At 43.6% G+C, this 23,183-nt stretch overlaps 1 protein-coding gene across 1 annotated transcript; it reads left to right on the forward strand.

The window, feature by feature from the left end:
• Positions 1 to 11,370: 11,370 nt before the first annotated feature.
• LOC104283031 (transmembrane 4 L6 family member 1-like) lies at positions 11,371 to 22,300 on the forward strand. Its single transcript, XM_009881173.1, has 5 exons — positions 11,371 to 11,553; positions 15,075 to 15,140; positions 20,681 to 20,826; positions 21,579 to 21,765; positions 22,280 to 22,300. Exons 1-5 carry the CDS (start codon positions 11,383 to 11,385, stop codon positions 22,298 to 22,300), a joined length of 591 nt encoding a protein of 196 aa, XP_009879475.1. The 5' UTR covers positions 11,371 to 11,382.
• Positions 22,301 to 23,183: the final 883 nt, after the last annotated feature.

The following is a 23,183-nucleotide window of genomic DNA, read 5'->3' on the forward strand; positions in this document are numbered from 1 at the left end:
CAGTGAAACCCATTGTGGCAAGATATTGCTGCCCAGATAGAGAATCTGGTTGTAAAATTACACCACATAGATGCCCACATACCCAAGTTGGGCCACTGAAGAACATCAAAACAACCTGCAGATGGGTCAGGCTGCTAAGATTGGAGTGACTCAGGTGGATCTGGACTGGCAACGTAACTGTGAATTATTTATAGCTTGGTGACATGACACCTCAGGCCATCAAAGAAGAGATGCAACATATAGATGGGCTCGTGACCGAGGCGTGGACTTGACCATGGACACTATCACACAGATTATTCATGAATGTGAAACATGCACTGCAATTAAGCAGGCCAAGCATTAAAACCTCTCTTGTATTGAGGACAATGGCTGAAATACAAACATGGGGAGTTGGCAAATGGATTGCATTGCACTCCCACAAACCCACCAAGGCAATCACCATGTGCTTACAATGGTAGAAGCAACCACAGGATGGCTAGAAACACACCCCGGGCCCCATGCCACCACCTGAACATGATTCTGGACCTTGAAAAGCAAGTTTCATGGCAACATGGCACCCCAGAAAGAACTGAGTCAGGCAATGGGACTTGTTTCTGAAACAGCCTCATAGACACTTTGGCCAAAAAGGATGGCATTGAGTGGGCATATCACACCCCCTTTGTGCATCAGCCTCTGGGAAGATTGAACAATACAATGGACTGTTAAAAATTCCATTGAGAGCAATGGGTGGTGGGACCTTAAAACATTGGGATGCACATTTAGCAAAGGCTACCTGGTTAGTTAACAGAAGAGGATCTGCCAATAGAGTTGGCCGTGCCCAATCAGAACTTTTACATACTGTGGAAGGGGATAAAGTTCCCATAATGCACATGAAATATATGTTAGGGAAAACAGTTTGGGTTATTCCTGCCAGAGGCAAAGACAAACCCATCCATGGGATTGCTTTTGCTCAGGGACATGGGTGCACTGTGTGGGTGATGCAAGAGTATGGGGAAGTCCAATGTGTACCTCATGGCAATTTGATTTTGTGTAAGAAAAGCCATTGAATTAAACTGTATGATGCTAATTGCTAATTTGCTGCTATATGTCACTACTATTGTTGCTACATGCTATATCAATAGTATTACAGTAGGAATTGCTCAAATTAATGAAGAATGAACTTTAACGAAACTGAGTGAAGTGCAGTGGTGATGGAACCAGAACTGGCTTCAGAAACTGGCACCCGGCAACTTTCTCGAGATTGACATCTTCATTGCGCAGACTGTGGGCATGGACCATGCCAGATACAACAGTTGTGAGCTCCAGATGCAGCATGCCACAACCCAACACCACACACACCATCTCTCCTGCCTTGAAAGACTGTTATGACAGATGGAGCCCAAAGTTATGGACTAAATGAACTCAACGGACTTTTTAGAGGGATGGCCCACAAACTAAGGGAATGACATCTTTACATGTGTGTATGTGTATATATATGGAAAAGACAGGAAAGTGGTAGTGACTATGAAAAGTATAAGGCCTGGGCATGACTTAAATGGCACGGAATACCTACATAACCTCACTGCCTCCTTCTAGTCCTCTTGAGTGGCCTGCCCTTTCTTCCAAAGGCCATAAATCCTCTTTTTCTCCCCAAGTTGCAAACCTCTCTCCCTGTTCAGCCAGGCCGGTCTTTTTTCCCAATGGCTTGTCTTTCGGCACACAGGGACAGCCTGCTCCTGTGCCTATAAGACTTCCTTCTTGAAAAACATCCAGGCTTCCTCAGCTCCTTTGCCCTGCAGAACTGCCTCCCAGGGGACTTTGTCAACCAGGCTTCTGAAAAGCCCAAAGTCTGCCCTCCTGAAGTCCAAGGTAGCAGTTCTGCTGACCCCCCTCCTTGCTTTTCCCAGGATCTAAAACTCTATCATTTAATTATCACTGTTCCCAAGATAGCCTCCAACTGTCACATCCTCCACAAGACCTTCCCTGTTTACAAACAGCAGGTCCAGCAGGGCACCTTCCATAGTCAGCTCCCTCACCAGCTGCATCAGGAAGTTATCCCCAGTACATTCCAGAAACTTTCTAGACTGTTCCTTCCCTGCTGTATTGTATTCCCGGCAGATATCCGGCAAGTTGAAATCCCCCACAAGGACAAGAGCTCACGATCTCAAGACTTCTCCCAGCCATTTGTAGAATATTTCATCTACAATTTTCATATTATGTCTCCTTTTGGTCATATTTGGTCATATGTCATATCATGTCTCCTTTTGGTACGTAATTTTAGACAACAAACAAAAATGCCTATATTCCACCTTCCTCAACATCCCCTCACCCTCCAAAAAGCCTTGAAACTGCCTTACAGTGGACACAGGGGCAGAAAAGTATAAATAGTTTGAAGATGGAGATTGCTTCATTTCTGGGAAAATTTTGTGATGTGGTTGTCTGTGCGAGCAGAGAATCACTTTCAGAAACCCAGGCAGTGCTAAGAAATGTCCAAAGGCACTTCCCACTTTGGGAAATATTGTCCTAATTGCCTCAGGCCCTTCTGCTATGTAAGACGTGGAGATTTAAAATACTATTCTGTCCCACAGTGGGCCCAACAACTTCAGGGTCAGCAAGGGGATGGATTGTCTTTTCTTCAACCAGCCAGCACCAGCTGGAAAAAACAGACAGACCTCAGGATCTCAAGACCAGCTGTATTTACAAAGGCTTATCGAATTTTTCCACATATATCAGTTTCTCCAATACAGGCAAAGTAAGTAGTAAGTACTTTTAATAACAAGCAGGAATTCTGGCTACAAACCTGGCCTCCTGTCCATGTTTGAAACGTGACAGCTACGCACACACAACTAGTATTGATTTTCCTTTTTTTTTTTTTCTGTTTTGGCACATAACCAGATAGGGATGGTTAACAAGAGGATGGTCCCCCTTGCAATAACAAAACACTTAATGATCACTTTTAACCTCTCGGTTGTTGCCCTCCTCTTTCATTCCGGTCGGAATCGCTGCTCCAGGTGGTTCAGCCTCTCACAGGAGTTTTTAAACTCTCACAGGTTACCCAACCAAGCCACCAGTCTTTCAGTCTGACCAGAAACACCATGCTGGACTGCAGAAACCTTCCCTCCTAACAATGCCAAACAGTTAAAAAAAAAAAAACTGCAATGAGCATTTTTTAACAAAACCCACATTTCTTCAGTATATTCCCAATATTTACTTTTTGTTACTGAAGGCTTCCTGGGAGAGACAGGGCAGTTCAGGGCAAGTTATGAAGGATCACCAGAAGAAGTGACATTTCTCAGGTAAATAGGGGCATTTTCCAGAGGGGGCTGCTTTTAGCTCCTAATTCACCTGCACCCTGAGCACATACTTGGACAAACCCCAGCGACAAAACACCGGGATGAGAAATGCCTTTCAGCCAAAACCAGAAAGAAGTGTTGCACGAAACCAGCAAAATGAAAGCACAAACCTCTAATTATTTTAATATTGGATAGTGACAGTGTTGTTCTGCGTTAGGAGCACAAACAACCCTTGGCCACAGGTCATGGTTCATTGCCATTTTAGAAAACAGTGGGGCTGGCACAGTGCTGTCCATGGGCAAAGCACTCATGTAATTAAATAAAATGAGCTTTCGATAAATCAGACGAACATGCATACACACAACCGAGCAGTGGGTAATGCTTTGCTGGATGGGCAGAGCTTGCTGGCTGTTGTTTCAGCAACATTCCCCCTCATCCCAGAAGGTGCACCTGCAGAGCGGTGGCTCTGCAAACCTGGAGTGCCCCAAGCTCACAGAGACACTGATAGGTTTTTTCCTAAAGGCCTGTCTCTTTCTGGTGGTACTAGTGTCCCCAAAGTCAATGATGTGTGCACCGTCATCAGAGGGGGAAAACTGATCGGCAAAGACCCTGGATGCCATCTCAGGGAGGAGGGAGAGCCTAAGTGTGTAGGAGATAGAGTTGTGCATATAAAGGAGATACAAGGGAAAAAGAAGAAGGAAAAAATGTCAAGAAAATAGGTAAAATAGAAGAGAAGATCCATCTGTGTAATATTTAAGCTGTTGTCCTTGTGAAGGGCACATGCAGAACAAGCTGTGTATTAGGACCATGTGTGTGTGCCAGTACTGTACAGTGAATATAGTCCCAAAGAATGCAGAGACCCTATTTCAAACTTGGTCCAGAACAACTTCCATTTCACACTTCTCTCTTCAGAGACTCATATATATTCTTAATATAAGTACCGTTACCTGCACCACTCAATTATTCGATGTTATTTATTGTGGCGACCTCTGATGTGATTGAAGACTTGCGCCTTTTTTCAGTGAGCCTCCCCTCATCTTGATCGGTGCTCTTGCCATGGGATCAGCTCTTTATTAGCTGGGTGTATGTGGATCTGGGATACGCTGGGTAAAGGAAAACCTGAATAACATTGGTGCTGCCATTTCATCCTTGCTGCTTTTACCTTAACAGGGCATCCGCATGCTCCTGGATACAGGCAGGCATGTTAACTTGGGTACCTGCTGCATGGGCAGGGAGAGGCAGCTGGGGCTGCAGGGCAGCTTATCTGCAGTGCCGGAGCTCATGGACCTTCTCAGAGACAGCTCATCTCGGAAAAAGCCTCTTAACAGCAGTTTTCTTCCTGATTCTTCTTTGGGAAAACCAACCTCCTTTTTCCCTCACTTGAAGAAAACATTAACAACAAACCATCACAGGAAACAACAGCAAGAGATTGTGTCATGGTGCCAAAGTGGAATAAATTAAATTGAGTGGAATATCACTGTGTACCTGAAATAAAGCTTTGGCTTCAGAGGAACCACTTAAGATTTGCACTAGAATAAATGAGAGCAGAGCTGCCTGGCTCCTTTTTACACGGGGTATCAACAGCAAAAAGGGCATTTTCTCATTAGCGCACTCCAGCTGTGCTCCAAATGGGATAGATCTATTAATAGAGTAAGTGGGCAGTCAGATATGCCCTTCAAAAAACTGCACGGGGTTCTAATTCTTCAGTTTGTAGATCACACATTGCACCATCCAGGGAAACTGTAGGGCTGGAATGGTTTTCATTTCTAGCATGATGAACAGGATTTTTCGCGTATTTACATTTCCTCTCTCAGTACCCGTGCTACTGCATGTAACAGGGAAATTAATAAAGAGTTTATGGCTAAAAGGATAGAAATAAAAGGAGGACCAGAGCTGATGTACAGTAAGTCAATATAATCAGGAGGAATTGATCAGTGGAACACAAAATGCTTTCATTGCATTCAAAGTCAATATTGCAGGGGGAAAAACAGATGTAAACAATCATATACACTCAGATTAGCCATTAAATACTTCACAGAAAAACCTCAGTTTTTCTAAGGGTTTTAGAGCTTGTTTTTTTTCATTTCTTTAGGATGAGTCTATCACTTCAGAAAAACAGGCAGGAGTCAGGCTTTTTGGTGTTAATACAGACTTTTATTGTACTTTTCTTTTTGGCATTCCTTCTCTACCTCACAATAAGCAGTATTTAGTTCAGATCTCATCAGACTGAATAGATAGCCTACACTAACGAGAAGACCCAAATATATTCACGAAGCAGTAAGAGAATTGTGTTTAATATAGCTTACTGGTATTTTTATTTTTCTGTAATGGCTAGAAGCGTTAATCTTTGGTGAAGCCCCTGAGCAAAAAAGTGTTGTGCAAACATAGATGAAAACACTGAACCTGTCCCAAACAATTTAAAATCTATGTAGTGGAACAAAAGACAACAGTTTGCTGTAGGCAAAAGGAAAAGCACAAAACTAATACTATATTGGTTCGGCTCATTGTGCACTTGCTTAAACTATTAAGCCTTCAGTGGAGAATGGCACTGAGAGGTATTTGAAACAAAAAGGCACAATCAAGTCTAGGTATCAAGTCTAGATACTAACTGATAAGTGATAGATGAAGCATGGTAGGATGGGATAGGCTTTGGAAGGTCAAGAAAAGAAATATAAAAAGGTCAGTAAAGGAATGTATAGTGCTGAGGACACAGTACAGCTGAGAAACTACAGAGATGAGCCTTGCACATCACCCTGGAGGGGTGTGAGCCAGGCAAAATCAGAGAAAAACAGGATCAAAATCAAGGATGCTGAGCCCATACTGAGAGTGTTAGCAATGTGAAGATGGGAAAGGTGGTACCTTAGAGATATTATACAGGAAGAGTCCATAAAAACTCCAAGCAACCAGGATATGAGATTTAGGGGGAGGGTTCATCTTAAGTATCATTATGAAGTTTCCTTATTTGCTTCTTAACTCTCTACGTAAGCTGGCAGGTTCCCCCCAGGTGCTCCAGGTGTCAGTGCAAATTGCTGATGGTCATCAAGTTGTTCTAAATTTAATTCTTTACATGCTTTAAATGTAATTAGACCTGTTGCCTTTGCCCTGTCTGAAGATTGTCTGAGACTTATTTTGTTCTTTTTCTTTGTAGTTGAAGCACCACCACATAAAACACGGTGAAATGCTGTTGCCACTGATGTCAGTTGAAGTTTGTGGCATCGGGTTCAGTGGGTCCAGTTCAGTTTCCTTCCTTTTTGCCATTTGTACTGTAATGAAGTTTATTTGCCTGACATCACTCTGTGGGCTTTTTTAAGATTTTCACTAGCTGTGAATCAGTGATGAAGACATCCTTCCCTGCATCCTCTGGCACTGGTGGTATTAAATATGAAGCCTGGGGACTGACATCCCAGGCTTTGCCCCTTTCCTTTTTCAGCCACCTTGCCATGGATGGGATTCATCTGACCACAGATGCCAACATTTAGGTCCAGACAAGTGTTGAGATTTTCTTTCATCATTAATGAGTTATTGTAGCCCTACAGTAGCTCCTAAAGTAGATCTGGTGACTTTTTCCTTAAAAGTGTCTGTTTCTCTCACTAGGAATAAAGGCAGCCTAGGGTGACATCTACCTCATGGACATCTAAAGTCACGTGAGATGAATTCCACCCTAAACAACTAATCAGTCATAGTGAGAAATTTTCTCCAAAGATGAGAATGAAGATGAGAGACAGCAAGGTGGAAAGTGGAATATTTTGCATATTTTCTGTCACTCACATGCCCCTTTCATTGATGTTTTTGTGATCAAGTCACGCTTCCATCTGGATGTTGAGAACACTGTGATGTCTGGTGCCCGCCAGAGGGGACATGTTTCAGTCGAAGAGAGAGCTGAGCGTATTCCCAGTATGATTAGCATCAAACCTAACCTACTCAGTGACATAGATATTGATATGTTTTAGTGTTTGGACATATTTTAACAGTTACTACTATCACATTTTCTACAAAAGAAAATGGCTACATCTCTCTTACTTCAGTGTGAGCCTTCTCCCAATTTAATTTTAACATTTCTACATACCCTTTGCTGCGTTTTTCATTTCTTGGCCCATCCCTAGTGTCTCTTCTCCTCAGCCAAAGCGAATCTTCAGTTTCCCTTCCATATTCCCACTCTATCCTACTTGGAAGTGTGTATTTCTTTCCTTGCTTCCTCACTTGGTCTCACCTCTCCCTTCTCTCCAGCCTTTCCATCCTTCTCCCTCTTGCTTTCCCTGTCTTATTGAGAATTTTCTTTCCTTCCCTTCCCATCCGCACTCTCCCAACAACACTCTTTGGAACAAAGCCGGTGCTGAATTTCAACAGCTGCAAGCCCATTATGCAGAAGATGACTCCACATCAACGGCCAGACTTTGTTGTGCCACCACCTTGTGCTTCAACCACATTTTCTGCTACGCACCCGTTCCTCTTCTTAGTGTGCTTGCACCCCTGCCATCTCCTGCCTTTCCTCTTCTGCCAAATTCCACATGGCTGAAATGGTTGCAGGAGTAAAAATATCTCCACTGCTCCAATCTGCGTGTCCCGAGGGGCCGAGGCATTGACCACTGGAACACTGCCTTAAAATAATCAATAACACCGGGTGACACGCCAACCTCGAGCTGGCCAACCAGGGATAACTTGGGGTATTTCCTCATTCTCCGGAGAGAAACAGCTATTTGTTTAATAGAAGCCATTGACCAAAAACATCTCTGTGCCTCCCTCAGACCGCCACGCTCCAGAAGAGAGGAGCTCGAAAGCCTGAAGCCATCTGTGGGGAGGTCTGGAGCCTGGAGGCCATCTAAGCCCCGTGTAGAAGGTAAGCAAAGGTATTTACATGCTTCCCTCAGCATTAAAAAGCAAAACTTTCTAAAACTCTAGTTAAAAATTAGAAGCTTGCTCAAACCACCTGGCTTAACAAGGCTGTAGAAAGTGCTTTTGTTTGCTGAATTAATAAAGTGTTTTGAGTGCTTCTGGCAATCCAGAGTGTTTTCCTAACCTGTAATAACATGGTCAGATCCTCTGATGCACACAGGTAGCAAAGCAGCATTGATTTTGGTGGTAGAGGCTCTCTCTAGGTCTGGTGATTGATGTTTAGGTAAGTTCTCCTTGCAGTTTGAAGTGGTATTGAGATAGGTCAGAGAGAATGGGCTGTAAACCCCTGTTCTTCCAGCCAAAGCAGCGTCATGTTGCTTTGCACCGGGCGAGAATTGGGCCCTCCAGCTATGTACGAAAGATGCAGAAGAGAATTTACAACTCGCCTACAAGACTTAGCTCTTACAGAAGGAGGCCAGGCTGTGCCTGTGCTTGTTTGCTTCTCTCTGGGGAGGGGAAGTAGGTGAGGTTGGGCAAACACACGGAAAAGCAAAAGCTGGAATGAGATAGGAAAGCAGACAGGCAAAATTCAGTGTAAAAAAATAGTAAATGCATTGGGTATTTGAGAGGAAGACAAGTGAAATATCCAATACTCTTTCCATTTGGCTCCACTCCCTCCCCACTTCATCTTTCATTTGCACATTGTCCGTCTGCTTAGATTTTTATCTCTTTGAGCTGGGGCTTTTTTCCAGAGGCTTGCAAAATGCCCTGCCCAGTTTTGAGCTCTATATAAACAATAGGTAATGACTGTAAACCAAGAAGCATCTCTGTTAAAAATGTTCCCTTCTGGAATAGTTTAATGCCAGTTAACTTGTATTAAAGCTGTATTAAAAAGCATGACGTGATTGTAAAGTGCTCGGAAGAAAAGCCATACAAACATAGTGCTCTTATTAAACTCATAGCAGCTGAGAACAATGCAAATTTTTTGCTACACAAATGCGAACTCAGAAGAAGTCTCTGGAGTTGCAGCTACCTCACAACCATATACAGCATCCCATAAAGTCTTTCTGTTTTCCCTCTCATTTGCAGAGGTCTGAGGACATTGGTCTCTCTTCATGCCTTACCTCACCTCTTCGCTGTCTTCATTCTGTCAACGAAGCCAGTTTCAGCCTGTCTCTGGCTTTCTCAAATATCTTCATACTGTCTTTCACCTGGGCTTTTTTACTTGGGAACCCAATCTTGATTGATTTCTGTACTCCTAGTCTGTTTAATACCTTCTCAACACTGCCTTCTGTCACAAAACTTTCAGGCTTAGACAACGCACATGACTAAATTGAGGGACATTTCACTGTTTATTGTCTCGGTTATTACAAAAACTATTTGCACGTAGCAAGCGTAGGCATGTGCGCATGCATGGCTGCGTGTGTGCATGTGTAACACAGCTGTGTGTGCTGAAATGGTACAGATCATCGTCCTTCTCTTACATTTTGTAACTTGCTCACAGGAGAGCAAATCCATCTTTGTCATAAACTCAGCTTTCTCTGAGGACAGAAACCCACAGACTGATATTTTGTATTTCTATGCATCTGAAAGTCTTGAGCTGGAGTGAAGCTATGATAAAACATCATGAAGAAGCTGTGATCAGTTTGTGCCATCAAGTTAATGGCAGTGTGAAAGTTCAGTAATCTCTAACCCAGTAGTCTGAAATTTCCAACCTGACATGGAGAAATATCCGTGGATCCACTTTTGTACTGATCAGCCTTTTCTCTTTGGCTATAGATCACAGCATGGCTGCAGTATGAGCTGAGTTGGTTCACTTTGGGGAAGAGGGATCTAAAATCAGTCTACAAAAAGCTTGGAAGGGAGTGACAGAGGTGATGGAGTGGTGGGAGAGGACATAATGAGGACCAACAGCCATGTTTACAGCTTGGGAGATTCAGGTTGGAGACGAGGAAAGACTTTTTCACCAAGAGGTCAGGCCAACCCTGCAACAGGTCACCCAGAGAGGTGGTGGCAGCTCCATCCTTGGGGATTTTCAAAGCTCAGCTACACAAAGCCATGGTTGACACATGGTTGCTGGTGGTAGTCCTGCCTTTAGCAGGAGGTTGGACTGGAGACCTGCAGAGTTCGCTTTCAACCAGTGCTTTGTGTTGATTCTTTGATTTTAAAAGATGATTCTTTGATTTTAAAAGAAGAACCTGACCACTGTGAAATATTAAGCTGCTGGTTTACACATTATGGCAGATTTCTGAAAATGAGTTGGGATGGCTTTCACAGAATCACAGAATTTTCAGAGTTGGACGGGACCTCTAGAGATCATCTAGTCCAACTCCCCTGCTAAAGCAGGATTGCCCAGAGCACATTACTCAGGACTGCATCCAGGCGGGCCTTGAAAATCTCCAGAGAAGGAGACTCCACAACCTCCCTGGGCAGTCTGTTCCGGTGCTCTGTCACTCGAACCGTAAAGAAGTTTTTCAGTGTATTGGAACAGAACTTCTTATGTTCCTTTGTCACCTGTCCTTAGCAAATAGACAAAGGATTAGACATGCTTCCAGTCTCTTCAATATTTTAGGGTGGGTGCCAAACAGCCCCGTAACCCACAGTCTTATCTACCCTTACCTGCAGGATAAGCACACCACAGGAAACAGTAAGAAAAGTTTCTCCAATTCTTGCTGACACAGTATTTTTCACGGAAAGAGAGAAAATGCAGCTGGTAGGGGCCCTGGTGAGGCTCCCCCATCTGCCCCAGCATTGAGGCAGGGCTGAATGTTTCTGTGGCATTCCTCGCAGTCATTTTGTGCTCTTCTAGACCTTCAGGTCAGGAGATTTCAAATCAGCTTCCCAAGACAGTGGTCCTAGACAACCCAGTGCATCCACCTACCCTCCCACCCGAGGCCTTAGCCCCACCATGAAGTCTGCCAGCCCAGGTATCAGTTTGTGTGGCCATGGTTCTGTTACTGATGTTCCCAATGGATGAAAAATTGTCCGTTAACAACTAAAATGAAACTCTCTGTTCATTTCATACCAACACATTTAGTCCTGGCAATTTTATTTAAATTAAATTAAACATTCCAGTTTTTAATAATTTCATTTAAAATAAAGTCTCTGAAGGGAACAGGCTCTGTAGAACAGGTTTGTCTGTGTAAGCCTTAACTGGAACATTTGTTGCTTGAAAACGGATTCTTTTTTCATTAAAGAAGAAAACTGCTGGAATCCCGTGCTCCCTGTGCTGCAATAACCCAAACCTCCCTGCGTCTTTCCTCAGCAGAGAGCTACCATGTGCACAGGGAAGTGTTCAAAGTGCATTGGGATCACCCTGTTCCCACTGGCAGCGTGTGCCATAGTCTCCAACATCCTCCTGTACTTCCCCAACGGACGAGTTCTGCAGCTCGGCGAGATAACCGATCTGGTCTGGTTTTTCCATGGCATTCTGGGAGCTGGGATACTGGTAAGAGAGAAATGTTGCTACTGTTTCTTATGGGTTTGGTTTTGTTTTAAATTCAAGGCTAAGAAAATCTCTATTAACAAAAAAAACATCATAGAAATGTGTTTTGCATAAATACGCGAGCATCTTAACTGGGAAGTTTGGTATGGGGCTGAGAAAGCGCATTCAAGACTGAAAAAGTTCCTAATCACAGGAATACAAGGTATCCCTGAAATAAATATCAGGACTGGAAGTCAGTATGAAGCAATAGGACTGGCTTCTCACGGTGGAGAGGGGTGACATGGGCATTCATCCTCCATGAGTCAAAGCAAAGCTGAGGTCCTAAGCTCAGCTGGAGGTGGCGAATTTTCACTATTGTCTGCACCCCCTCGTTACTCCTCTAACTGATTTTATGCTCACATAATTCACAAAAAAAAAAACATTAAGAGCAAAACTGAAACATGTTTCGGTAGGTGTTCGTTAGGGACCTAACCAACAGTCAACGAACATGGAGCTACAAGTGGCTTAAATCCCAAATGCCCTCTGTGCTCCCACACCCCCACGTGCCTCCCTGTGGGTTTGATCTGCTTCACATGTGCTCTTCTATAACCAGTTCTCCATTCCACCCCTCAGGAAAGATCGCTTTTATGTGAATATCCATAACCAGAAGGGAACACGTTTAGGAATACTGATCTTGCCAGTTCATTAGAAAGCCTAATCCCTTTACGCTTTTCCAATTATCCACCCAAGCACAGATAAAAAGCCGAGCGAGTAACATGCATATGACAAGCACTGGCTGTTGCGCAGCCCAGGCAGATGGTAAACTGGCACAGAGCTGGCTACCTGAGCGTCAAAAAAGTGAGTGTTTAAGAATAATTAACTTAGAAAAAAGCAAATCTCATTCACAGTCAGGCTATGATGCAACTACCACTTAAGTCTATGGAAAAGCCACAATGGATGTGGTTCAGACTCATATTTCCCAAAGCAGAAACACAGTATAAGAACACTCAATGAATTGTTCTCCACCAACAGCTTGCCTGGTGCTTCTTCCAGCTACCACTTGGGCCTATTACTCATGCTAAGCTTGAACGTAAGCATGAGTTTGTGGAAGGAAGCCTAAAGGAAAAAGTGGAACTACATGAGAAACCTGTGGAAAATTCGTATCACTGCAAGCCCAGGAGTCATTGGCGTTCAATGAAAGGAAAGGCAGATGTTAGGCATGAGAGCGTCACAGGCTCATTGAAAACGTGCCTTCTTTTAAGGCTTCCACGCAGACTTGCCTGTGGCCAGCACCACGTACATCAAAAATGAGAACAGCAAGTGAGAGGGGAGGAAAAATTTGCATTGACCTTCAAAACACAGCATTAGGAGTAATTATTGATCCGCAAACAATGCTGTTGAGTGTACGTGTTTTCCAGAAAACAGCATGACAAACGCCCACAGGTGAAGAGAAGGGGAAAGAAAGCATTATCATCAGCTCCATTTTCCAGGTGCTGGAAGCATGGAAAAATGGAGACTGGCTTCTAGGCCTCCTAGGGAGCTAAGCAAGGGGCAGAAGGCCCCATGACTGGAAACTGGTCCATATCCTGACTCCACATTGAAGACAGACCAGGCTGCAATGCGTTCCTCCAGGCACCCAGCTTGTCCCCAGACGAAACTCAAGAAAGTCATGCCAAAAGGTTTCCTGATCTTGGAGAATCTCCCTGTAACCTGGACACAGTCTCCAGAGCCAGGACTGTGGGGAAAATTTCATAACAGCCTGGCCTGGCTCTGTGAGCCAGAAAACCTACCTCCACCTGGGAACTTCATGTGTAGACCAATACCTAGACCATCAGCGCACTCTTTGGCTGAGCAGCCAGCCCCACCTTTTCCTCCTCCTCTGCTGCTTCTCTAATGGAAATTTATATGACATGAAAACCTCTCCATTTCCTTATTTCAAAAGTTTAGGGTGTAAAGAGAGGAAGACTGGCTCCATGCGTCATAGTAACATCTTTCCTGATGGAAAATCTGTTTGCAATACTGGGAAGTGCCTGACTGAGCCATGGCTCGCACACAGCCCTCACTTCACCGAAAACAGCCAAAGCTAGCAAATTCTCATTCCCCTGTCAAAAGGCGGGTTTTTTATAATCAGGCACTGCAAAAAAAAAAAAAGAAAGCTGCCAAGCAAAGCTTTCATCCTGAGCCAGGCTAATAAATGTCACAAAGGTGTTTGCAGCTTAGATGGGAAACCTCCAAGGAAGAAAGATAGCCCTGGAGGAAAGGGAGTGCTGGTTTGACGGGCAGAGGTATTAACTCCCCTTCTGAGTGCCAGACAGTGGCATGCTGGGGCTGAGGCTGCCTTGGGGACCACCTGTGATTACTTAAGAACTGACTTCTTTCCAGGAAGAGGAATGTCTTTTTAACCTCAATGGTCTACATCTGCAGGCCTCCAGCTGTGATGGCTGGACCACTGCAGGTGCTGGAGGCTGCCTCTGGGGTGTGCATAAAAGGCAGAGGAGAGCAAATCCTTTGAAAAATGTTTGAGGGTCTGCAAATCTGAGCAGGTTTCATAACACTGTCCTACATAGTCTAACAGAGATATTCACACTACACACATAAATTCCCTGGGCTTCATTCACCATGGACATTCTGCTCTTCCTGCCCTACATGGGACAATATCTCTCCAACATCTAGTAAGGCTGTTTTTACAGCTTTTACCTTTATTGTTTACTTGTTTGGAGGGTTCTCCATATCTTATGAACTTCATAGGGACTATTTCCTACTCTCTTAAATACTAATTTTCTTGCATTGCTCTTTGAGATGCCTATGCAAGCAGCGGTGGGCAGAGGCAAGGCATCAGGAGTGCTCTGGCTGCAGAGCTAGACCCACAAAAGCTTTCTTGCCCTCTAGCTACCAAACTAAATGCAGCCTTTTCTATCTCCAGAGTGCCTCTGTAAGGTGGCATTATATCCTGAGACGCAGATAGTTACTGACTTCATTATATCAGTCCAGCTCCACCTGATAATTACCATGGAGAAGCTGAAGTTCCCTGTTGAGTGAAGTCCATTTTGTAGGTTTTCCAGAAGCTTAGCACAAAGAACCAAAGTCAGACGTGTTTCAGGAAGTTTAAGACTAATTTCCTAATTATAATCCAGAGCAGGATGCTCACAAGGTTTAAACTGACATAATTCTTACTCCAGTGATGCATCTTTTCTGAGCAGAAATTCCATTTTCTCAAAACTGACATGTTTGTTTCTGAAAAAAAGAAAACACACACACACACACAAAAAAAAAACAACAGAAAAAAAAACCCTGCTGAAAAGAAGCAGTATAACTTCAGCAATCCAAATTAGTGTGGCAGAAACTTGCTGGCCAGATCTAGCTGTAATCTCATGCTTCTTCCTGAGTTACTCTTCAGCAAGCACCAACATCTAAGCAGGTGTAACCCACAGAGAAAAGGCAGAAGGTGGTTTGCATTTGAGGAACACGATGCCCCAGCTCCTAGTCTTTACAAACCATCTCAGCAGAAGTACCGCACACCAATTCAGCTTGTGCTTTTCTCACAGGTTATTTTGCCAGCGTTCATGATGCTGGGAGCAGGCGGAGCAGGATGTTGCGCTAACAGATGTGGGGTAAGTGGATATTTATGTGTTGAAATGGCACTATGTGATTTGCCCAATAGCTCTTAAATGGCTGCTCAGCAGGTGGAAACGTACAATGACAAACCATCACACCACCATCAACAGCCATGTCAGGGAAATGCAGAAGAGGAGCTTGATCTACAGCGTCCCTGGGCTGGGGCTGAGAGCTCAGTTAGCCAACAAGAATGTTATGATATCACAGCCACTGATATGCGGGAAACCATACTCATCCAGGGCAGGTGCTGGAGCATTTAGCCGCATCGCTGAGGGTAGAGGAAGACAAAGCTACTTACTTCAATCCACATAAAGTAAAGCATGACCCCAGCTTCCCCCTGCTCAAAGCAATCCTAAAGACTGAGAAGGCTGCCTGTTCCTTCTGCTTTCACCTCGTCCTGTTTCCTCCATACCTTTCCATGGCAATTTGCTTTTCCACAGGTTCAGCCCTGCTTATCTTTGTATGGGCAGATAGGTCTCCTACTTTGCAGGTCCGCGCTAAAAGCTTCAGTTGCTGCTGCTGGCACTCAGGAGGCAGTTTTGCTTCCTGGAGGCTGGTCTGCATGGAAGGCTTTGACACCTAGCACACATTTGCCCAAGCGTTATGCACATGAAAGGGGCAAATGCAATGTGGGCTCTCTGTCATCCATAGAAAAACCAGAGAGGCCTTTTCCCTTGATAATTAAGAATATTATAAATCAACATGTTATACAGGCATCTCCATTAATCCTCAAGACCTGGGCACAGACTTCTATGTGGCTATCATTATTAGCAAGCATAAACTGATTTAGAAATGTTTTTTTTTTTTAGTCTGCATCCTTCCTAGAAGCAGCCTGGAATGAGAGATTCCATACAGTGAAGGATGTCTCTTCTGTACTCTTCAATTAATTTTTAGTTTGATCCATGAGAAGACCTTTACCTCTTCAAGAGGTAAATTAACTTAAGTTAATTCATTATTCATAATACACAAATTACATTCTTCATTAGGTTGTCAGCAAGTACATCCCAAGGGATATGTCATTACATTGGTTTTGCCAAATGTCACATGCATAGCAAGGAGGATTTGCTAATGATGGCCATGTAAGCCAGTTGCAGAAATGGGATGTGATCCTAGGCACCCTGAACCCGGTGCCTGAGCCAGCTGCTTCTCCTGGTTTTGCGTGATGTAGAAAGTGGTGGTGAAAAACAGATGCACTGTGGGTGCTGTGCTGAACAGGGTAAGTCATGAGGAGAAATCCAGCCAAACTGGGCTCAGTTCACACAGCATCTCAGGTCTCCCTTCTCCGTCCTTCAACCCAGCAGTAAATATTACAGAGCCAAGAGTCAAACTTCCCCAGGCTGGCTGGGTTCACTCCCCCAGCCTGCCAATGCAGGTGGTAGCACAGTGCTGCCGGGCAGCCCACATCTGCAGACACTCCTCTGCTCCCCTCCACCACCCTTTCACTGTCTGAACCATTCCTAGCAGCAGCACATGGATGCCAGGTATCCTGTCTGCACCTTACCCTCACTGACCGGTTACCTATGAACTGTTCCTCCTCTTCTTTATTTGCTGTTATAGAGGAATACGTTGTTGAGAAAGTAGTTTGATTGTGTGCTATTTGATTATGAGCTGATGGCCAGGTGATGATGCTACTCAAACCAAACTAGAGAAAAGGCTCAGTGAGGACAGTATATCTTGGAAAATTCTGTCTTCCGAGACTTTGGGAATTGCCCACCTCTTTAAGGTGGAAAGGGGTGCAGCTCTGCAAGTCATCCTATGGTTTAAAGAGAATGTGGCTTAATGTAGATATGCAATCGGGGCATGAGCAAAGAGTGGGTGACTTTGAATGGCGTTAAAAACAACCGTTTCTCCCAGAACAGTTCCTGGGGAAGAGTGATTTCTATGTATGCAAAAAGAGGTGAGTACTGCAGGGAGATCTGAGAGCCAGTGATGTACTTCTTTAGGAGAAGAAACCTCAGGGGAATTTTACTTTGGGGATAGCGTGAGGAAACGCACAGACATCCGCAGCAGGGTTACTCAGATGCCCTGACCGTATAGGGTGCATACCCACAGCAGGGTATGGTGTGAATCACCAGGCACTGGTGAGCAGAGGAACGCTGTGACTGCCTCAAACGTGCATGATGGCTGCGGCTTTCCAAGGTCCCAGAGATCCTTGTGGGGTGCATCTGGGTAGACCCGAAATGGGTTCTCTAGCTTTTGGAGGCTTGTCCACCAACTTCTACCTAGTGGCAGAGAAACAGCCCACACTGGAGCTACTCAGGAGCCTATGTAATCCAAAGGCTAGTTTGGCCACCTTTCTGCTTTGGGGACCTTAGGTATGAAATTAAAATTCACCTTGAATACTCAGCATTGCTTTTCATAGGGAAAAAAAATAGTGAAAGAAATAATACTGATTGGAATTATTATTCAGACAGAACATAACCATTTTCCTCAGGGTAGGGACTCTATCCTATTATATTTTGTGCAATTCCTGGTTTAATAGCTTCAGACTTCATCCCAGCCTTTACACTCTGCTGAAGTATCAACAACAGTAATAATAATTACTAACTTTCTCATCCTTTTATTCATCTTATTGAGTTCTCCAGTTCACAGTGATTACATGCTGCATTGAGTAAGTTTTTTCATTAATCCATTCTAAATTGTTGCCTGCAAACATACCTAGATGGCTTTGTGTCCTTGTATTGTGGAGTAATGATCTTGGAAAGTAACAGATTTAGAAAGGTTCCATGTCTTGCAGTTTAGCATGTACACATCTGAAAGCATCCACTCTACTGGCACAATGAGGAAAAAAGGCCCCCTAAAATAGAGCTTATGTCATTGCATCAGCAAACATACTCCAGTATTTCTCTCTAACCCTTCCTTAAGAGTTACTAGCAGAACAAGAATAGCCATAGCAGCTTTCCAGACAAACAAATCTAGATAAGCAAAGATACCTGGATAAACAGACGGGATATTAATTCCACAAAAAGGCACCTCCAGAGAAAGAAACAGAGAAGAAAGAAATGTGTGTGAAACAAGAATCAGGGCAATAAAGAGCAGCACAAGCTGGGACAGGAGGAACTTGGTAACTTCACCAAAGCAGCTGGTATAAATGCTCAAAGAATGAATTTGGGGATTGGACTAGATGATCGGGGGTTGGACTAGATGATCTCCAGAGGTCCCTTCCAACCCTAACCATTCTGTGATTCTGTGATTCTGTGAATGCTCAAAGTCTTCATCAATTCAGCAGAGACCAACCAATTATGTGAAAGATAAAGCAGGGAAAGCATTAAAAGAAAATCAGCAAAAATGATCAGCAAAAATTTTCTAAGATATCGAGAACAAGCCAACACCACGGGAAACTAATTTCAATAAACTCAAGCATCCCAGCTTAGTCCTCATGTTGCAACTGAAGACACAAATGAGGAAATAAAAATTTTGAAAAAAGGTGCTAAATGAAGATGGTACAGCTAGGGAAAATGCTGAAAGGCTGAGATGATGCAATTGTTAAATTGTTGGATTTCCACAGCATATGGCACAAGCCCCCAGAAAAGACTCCAGCAGAGTAGATATAGTGGGGGAATGCCATTCTGTGTCTAGAAAATACCGAGGAGAGACAATATAACAGCTGCAGCAACTTCAGACCCCCTTTCAGTGACAGTCTTTGTCTGTATAATCATGTGCACAGTAAAGGAAATAGGTGAGATGAAGCTACCCGTACAGCCAACAGATTTTAAATGAGAAAATCATGTGTCAAAGAATAGCCATCAAAGATGGCTACTAACCACTATCATAAAATGTAGAAGAAGCAAAAACCCATTTGTCTCTTTCTATTATAATTGTCTTTAGGATGCCCCATACTGCTATGCTGCGCTAAAGCTAATCATTTGCATAATTAAAATCCTTCAACCAAGATGCAGAATGCACAGTTGAAGTAAATGAGAAAACAGGTGGGGAGAAGTGGTTCGGCGTAGGCAGGAGTTTCAGACACTCACCATCAGTCACTCACCATCACTGCGAGGCATGGCTGGTGATCTTGTTATGAGAGACGGTGCATCAGCTACAACCCAGCACTGCTTTGGTCTGGACAAGATACTAAATTACCTACATTTTGCTGACGATGAAGCTCTGCTAAGAGGGAACTCAGCCAACATGCAGATAAAGACAAAAAGACTGTCCAGCTTTGCAAAAAAAAAGACAGAGTTATTAATCAGTTATGATGAAATAAATCTCATGAGAAATCCCAGCAACTTCTAACTCAAGGACTGCTTTAGAGGCAAAAGGACACACAAAATGAGTCAATTCACACACTGGCAGCATACAAGGTTGTACAGAAAGCAGTAATGTCATCAGCTGGCAAGTTGGAAACTGCATTAACCAGCTTGGACACGTTTAGATAGTGAATAGTTTTCAAGATTATGTCACAAATCTGCAATGTGGATGGTGGGTATTTCCATTTGAGTCTGTAGTGCAGCGCTGTGTGGAGCAGCTGTCACTGGGAGAAGGTTTCTACCTTCCTTGTGGGCTATTAAAGTTCACAGGTATTTGCTGGCAACAGGAAAATGTGAGGCCTGCGGTATTTGGCTTCAAACCCAAGTCACAGAGAGAAGTGTTTCCCATCTGCTTCCTCAGCCGTGCCCCTGCCCTGACTCCGAGGCAGTCTTGCTGCCTTGCCCCTAGTCCAGGTCTTCCCCTGGCTCTGTCGGTCTGCTCCAGAGTTTCTTCTCTCTTCTTCTTGGCAGAGTTGTGAACAACCACAAGCAGGGTCTGTCAACAAGACTAATGGGAAGCCTGTCCCAGAGAGAACACCAGTAGCACCTTTCTGAGGTTGTTGTTCCTATATAGGAACAGCAACCGGATACATCCCATCCATTAATAGAAAAATACCCCAAAACATAGTAAAGGTAACGTTTCTGTGGGAGTGGTTGATGTAAAACGTACAGGTGCATTACATATAATTCAAAGTCACCACTGGTTCATTGCCACACGCAGCACAATTAGATTTCTCAACACAGGCAGTGGTAACCACATGTCAAACCTGTTGCAAAGTGAAGGAAAGGAGCAATAAGAAAGGCTCTTTTGCATTCCTCATCAATTAGCAAAAACAACTAATGCATCTTCTGTTGCTTTCATACCTGGTTCGGCAGTTGCTTGCTCGTTTCTGTTGGTATAAGGGCTGAGAAAGGTGCTCTTGGTGAAGAGTTGGAAATGACAAGGCACATGATATGGACCACATGAAGCCAGTACTGGCTTCATATTGGCTTTTTGAAAGAAGACCCACCAGATTTTTCATGATACATGGGTCAAGTGTAAAACTCTGAATAAGTAAAGCTCTGGGCTTACCCACTTTTAAAAGCAAAACAAATACAGTCTGAAATCCTTTAACATCTAGGATAACCTCAACAGTCAGAAAAAAAGTCAACTATTTTTTATTCCCACAAATATCATACTGCATATAGTAAGAAACAGATAAAGATAATTCCTTCCCATTCAGTGTAAGCTTTCCATGCTACTCAAGCCTCTGTGCATGTGATGTTGAAGGTCTCTTCCCTTTCAGATGCTGGTGTCAGTGGTGCTGGCTTTGCTGGGATTCGCGGGAGGAGCGTATTGTGCAGTCATCTCCTCGCTGGGGCTGATTGGGGGCCCTCTGTGTGACACAGGTGATGGAGAATACCTCTACCCTTTCAGAAACGACACTTTAGGGTGAGTATGGCTTACAGCCTCCTCTAACTTTGCTTTCCCTAAACCCCAACACATATTTTTATAGAAAATTTGGATTTTTCCAATGAATGTCCACCCTGTCTACACCTAAATTCACATTTCTGAGTAGCATGTTCCAGCTGGTCATCTCTTTGACCAAGGAATCATCTTTGGGCAAACTGCCTGAGTTTCTTCTGTTGTGCCTGTCAGCAGCCCCTTGTGCAGGTTGCAGCGCGCTCTCAAAAGGCTGTGGAGCTGTGACTCCCACTGGAGTCAAAAGGAAGTGTTTCATGCCACATTAATCTGTTAAATCATCATGAATTGAGTCTACTCTACCTACTTCTGAAAAGCAAAGCAAAAATCTTCTCTGAGTATTTAAAGTTAACTGTGGCAAGCACACTCTTCAAGCCAGCACTAGAGACAATGGATGGACTGGACTGATACCAAAGCAGAAATAGAGCATACGGAGACACATTTTTAAACCATTAGGGACCTTTCCCTTTAATTATTAGTGCTGCCATAAAACAAAAGTGAGATTCTTGTGCATGCAGCAAAGTACAGATGTGGCTTTCCCCCCTAGTCATCAGTTACACCTCTGCAAAGGGAATTCTGAAGAGAATCACAAGTCTTGACCAATTATAGTAGAGTCTGAGACTCACTTTACATTGTGCAAACAAGTCCAGAAAATGTAACACAGAAAGCATTCTCAAATTTTCACTTCTTAATACATTGCCGATTATTTTTCTCTATCACAGTGACAATTATTTGTTCAACCAGACAGCATGGAGCATTTGCAAAGAGCCTGAAAACATTATCCTTTGGAATATTGTCCTTTTCTCTATTCTCCTGGCCATTGGTGTGATTGAAGCTATTCTCTGTTTTATTCAATTCATCAGTGGACTTACTGGCTTCATATGTGGCACATGTATGAGGAAAAGAAAGGTTGGTATGCAGTAAAAGATATCTGAGTGCTTTACGTTCTTACCACTTGTATTTTTCAGGCTCTGGTAATGGTAGATGATCAGATAGATCTGCACAGCCCCTGAATGAGCTCCTCCGAGGAGCTGAGGCCATACAGATGCATTTGCACACTGTCTCTCTCTCCCTCACATTGTAGTCAAGGAAAACTCCATCCTCGGATGTTTCAAAACAGCAAAGCAATGTGATATATCGATGTACTCAGTTGCATGGTTGTGTTCCTATTCAAGAAGTCTTTTTGATAAAGTGTAATGCCCCCCCAGCACCTGTAAGTGAGAGAGATGAGAAGCAGAGGTGTTTTTAATTGGTCAACAATAGTAGAAATGTCATTTTACAAAGTGGAAGTACACCTCTTTCAAGTTTCATTTATCACCACTGCTTCCTTTTCACTGTTTATTTTCATTGTACAAGATGCTTGCAGTAAGTCTGATATCCCCCTGGAATATTAATTAATTATCTTTCCTTCATTGCCTTTCAGACAAATATTTCTGGAATGTGAATGACCTACAGAGAGTGCCAGGACAAGCCCCGAGCTGCCGATTCATATACAATAAGGATAGTGCACTGTGCTGTATTTATGTGGGGATGACAAAGAAAACCCAAAATCTTCAGGAGTTTCATAAGGCAAAATGAATTTTTTTATAAAGTCAGGGTGCAGAAGGGCTAGACCATTTAGACCTGAGACTCCAAATTTTCATCTCTCTAAATATACCTGCTAAATCTCAGGTACTGGCAAAAACACTAATCTGTCCGGTCCTGTCGTACTGGTGCATAAAACACAACAGTCCCCAGATAAAAGCTCACCGCTTGTCCTCTTGTGTATATGGGGTACTGAGCTGTTGTTAATGTATACATTTATCACCGGCACAAAGCAGGCGCTCTCTGGATGGATGTACATAACCTCCCATCCCCCCCAAATCCCACCACGAGCTCACCTGTCTGTTCCTATTAAGTTGCTAACCGGGCACTTCCAGATTTAAATTAGGATGCACAGAGAATATATCGAGTGGCATTTGCAGCACCGCAGAGACAACTGAAGCACATGGTTTTCAACCTTCTTCAGCCACCCTGGAGACAAATCCCTTCATGCCCATTTGGTAGCTTGCTGGCATGTTTGACAAAGTCCAGTGCACTTCTAAACCAGTTCTTCAGGAGCATCTGAGAGATGTGGTAGTCCTGGAGGGGCAGTTGGGTCAATAGAGACAGTAGGGTTTGGAGGAAGAGTTTAGAATTGTCCGGTTTAACAGGATGGTGGAGAACTTCACCACCAATTTTGCCCTCACAAGACTGCATAGGAATGTCACTAATTTCCACACAGGTCTGTAGGGCTGTTCTAGAACAGATCCAATGGACAAAGTAATTAATTGGTAAAGATAAACATT

The sequence above is a fragment of the Charadrius vociferus genome, unplaced genomic scaffold, assembly GCF_000708025.1.
Source record: "Charadrius vociferus isolate BGI_N301 unplaced genomic scaffold, ASM70802v2 scaffold1, whole genome shotgun sequence".
In the NCBI taxonomy this organism is placed as follows: Eukaryota; Metazoa; Chordata; class Aves; order Charadriiformes; family Charadriidae; genus Charadrius; species Charadrius vociferus.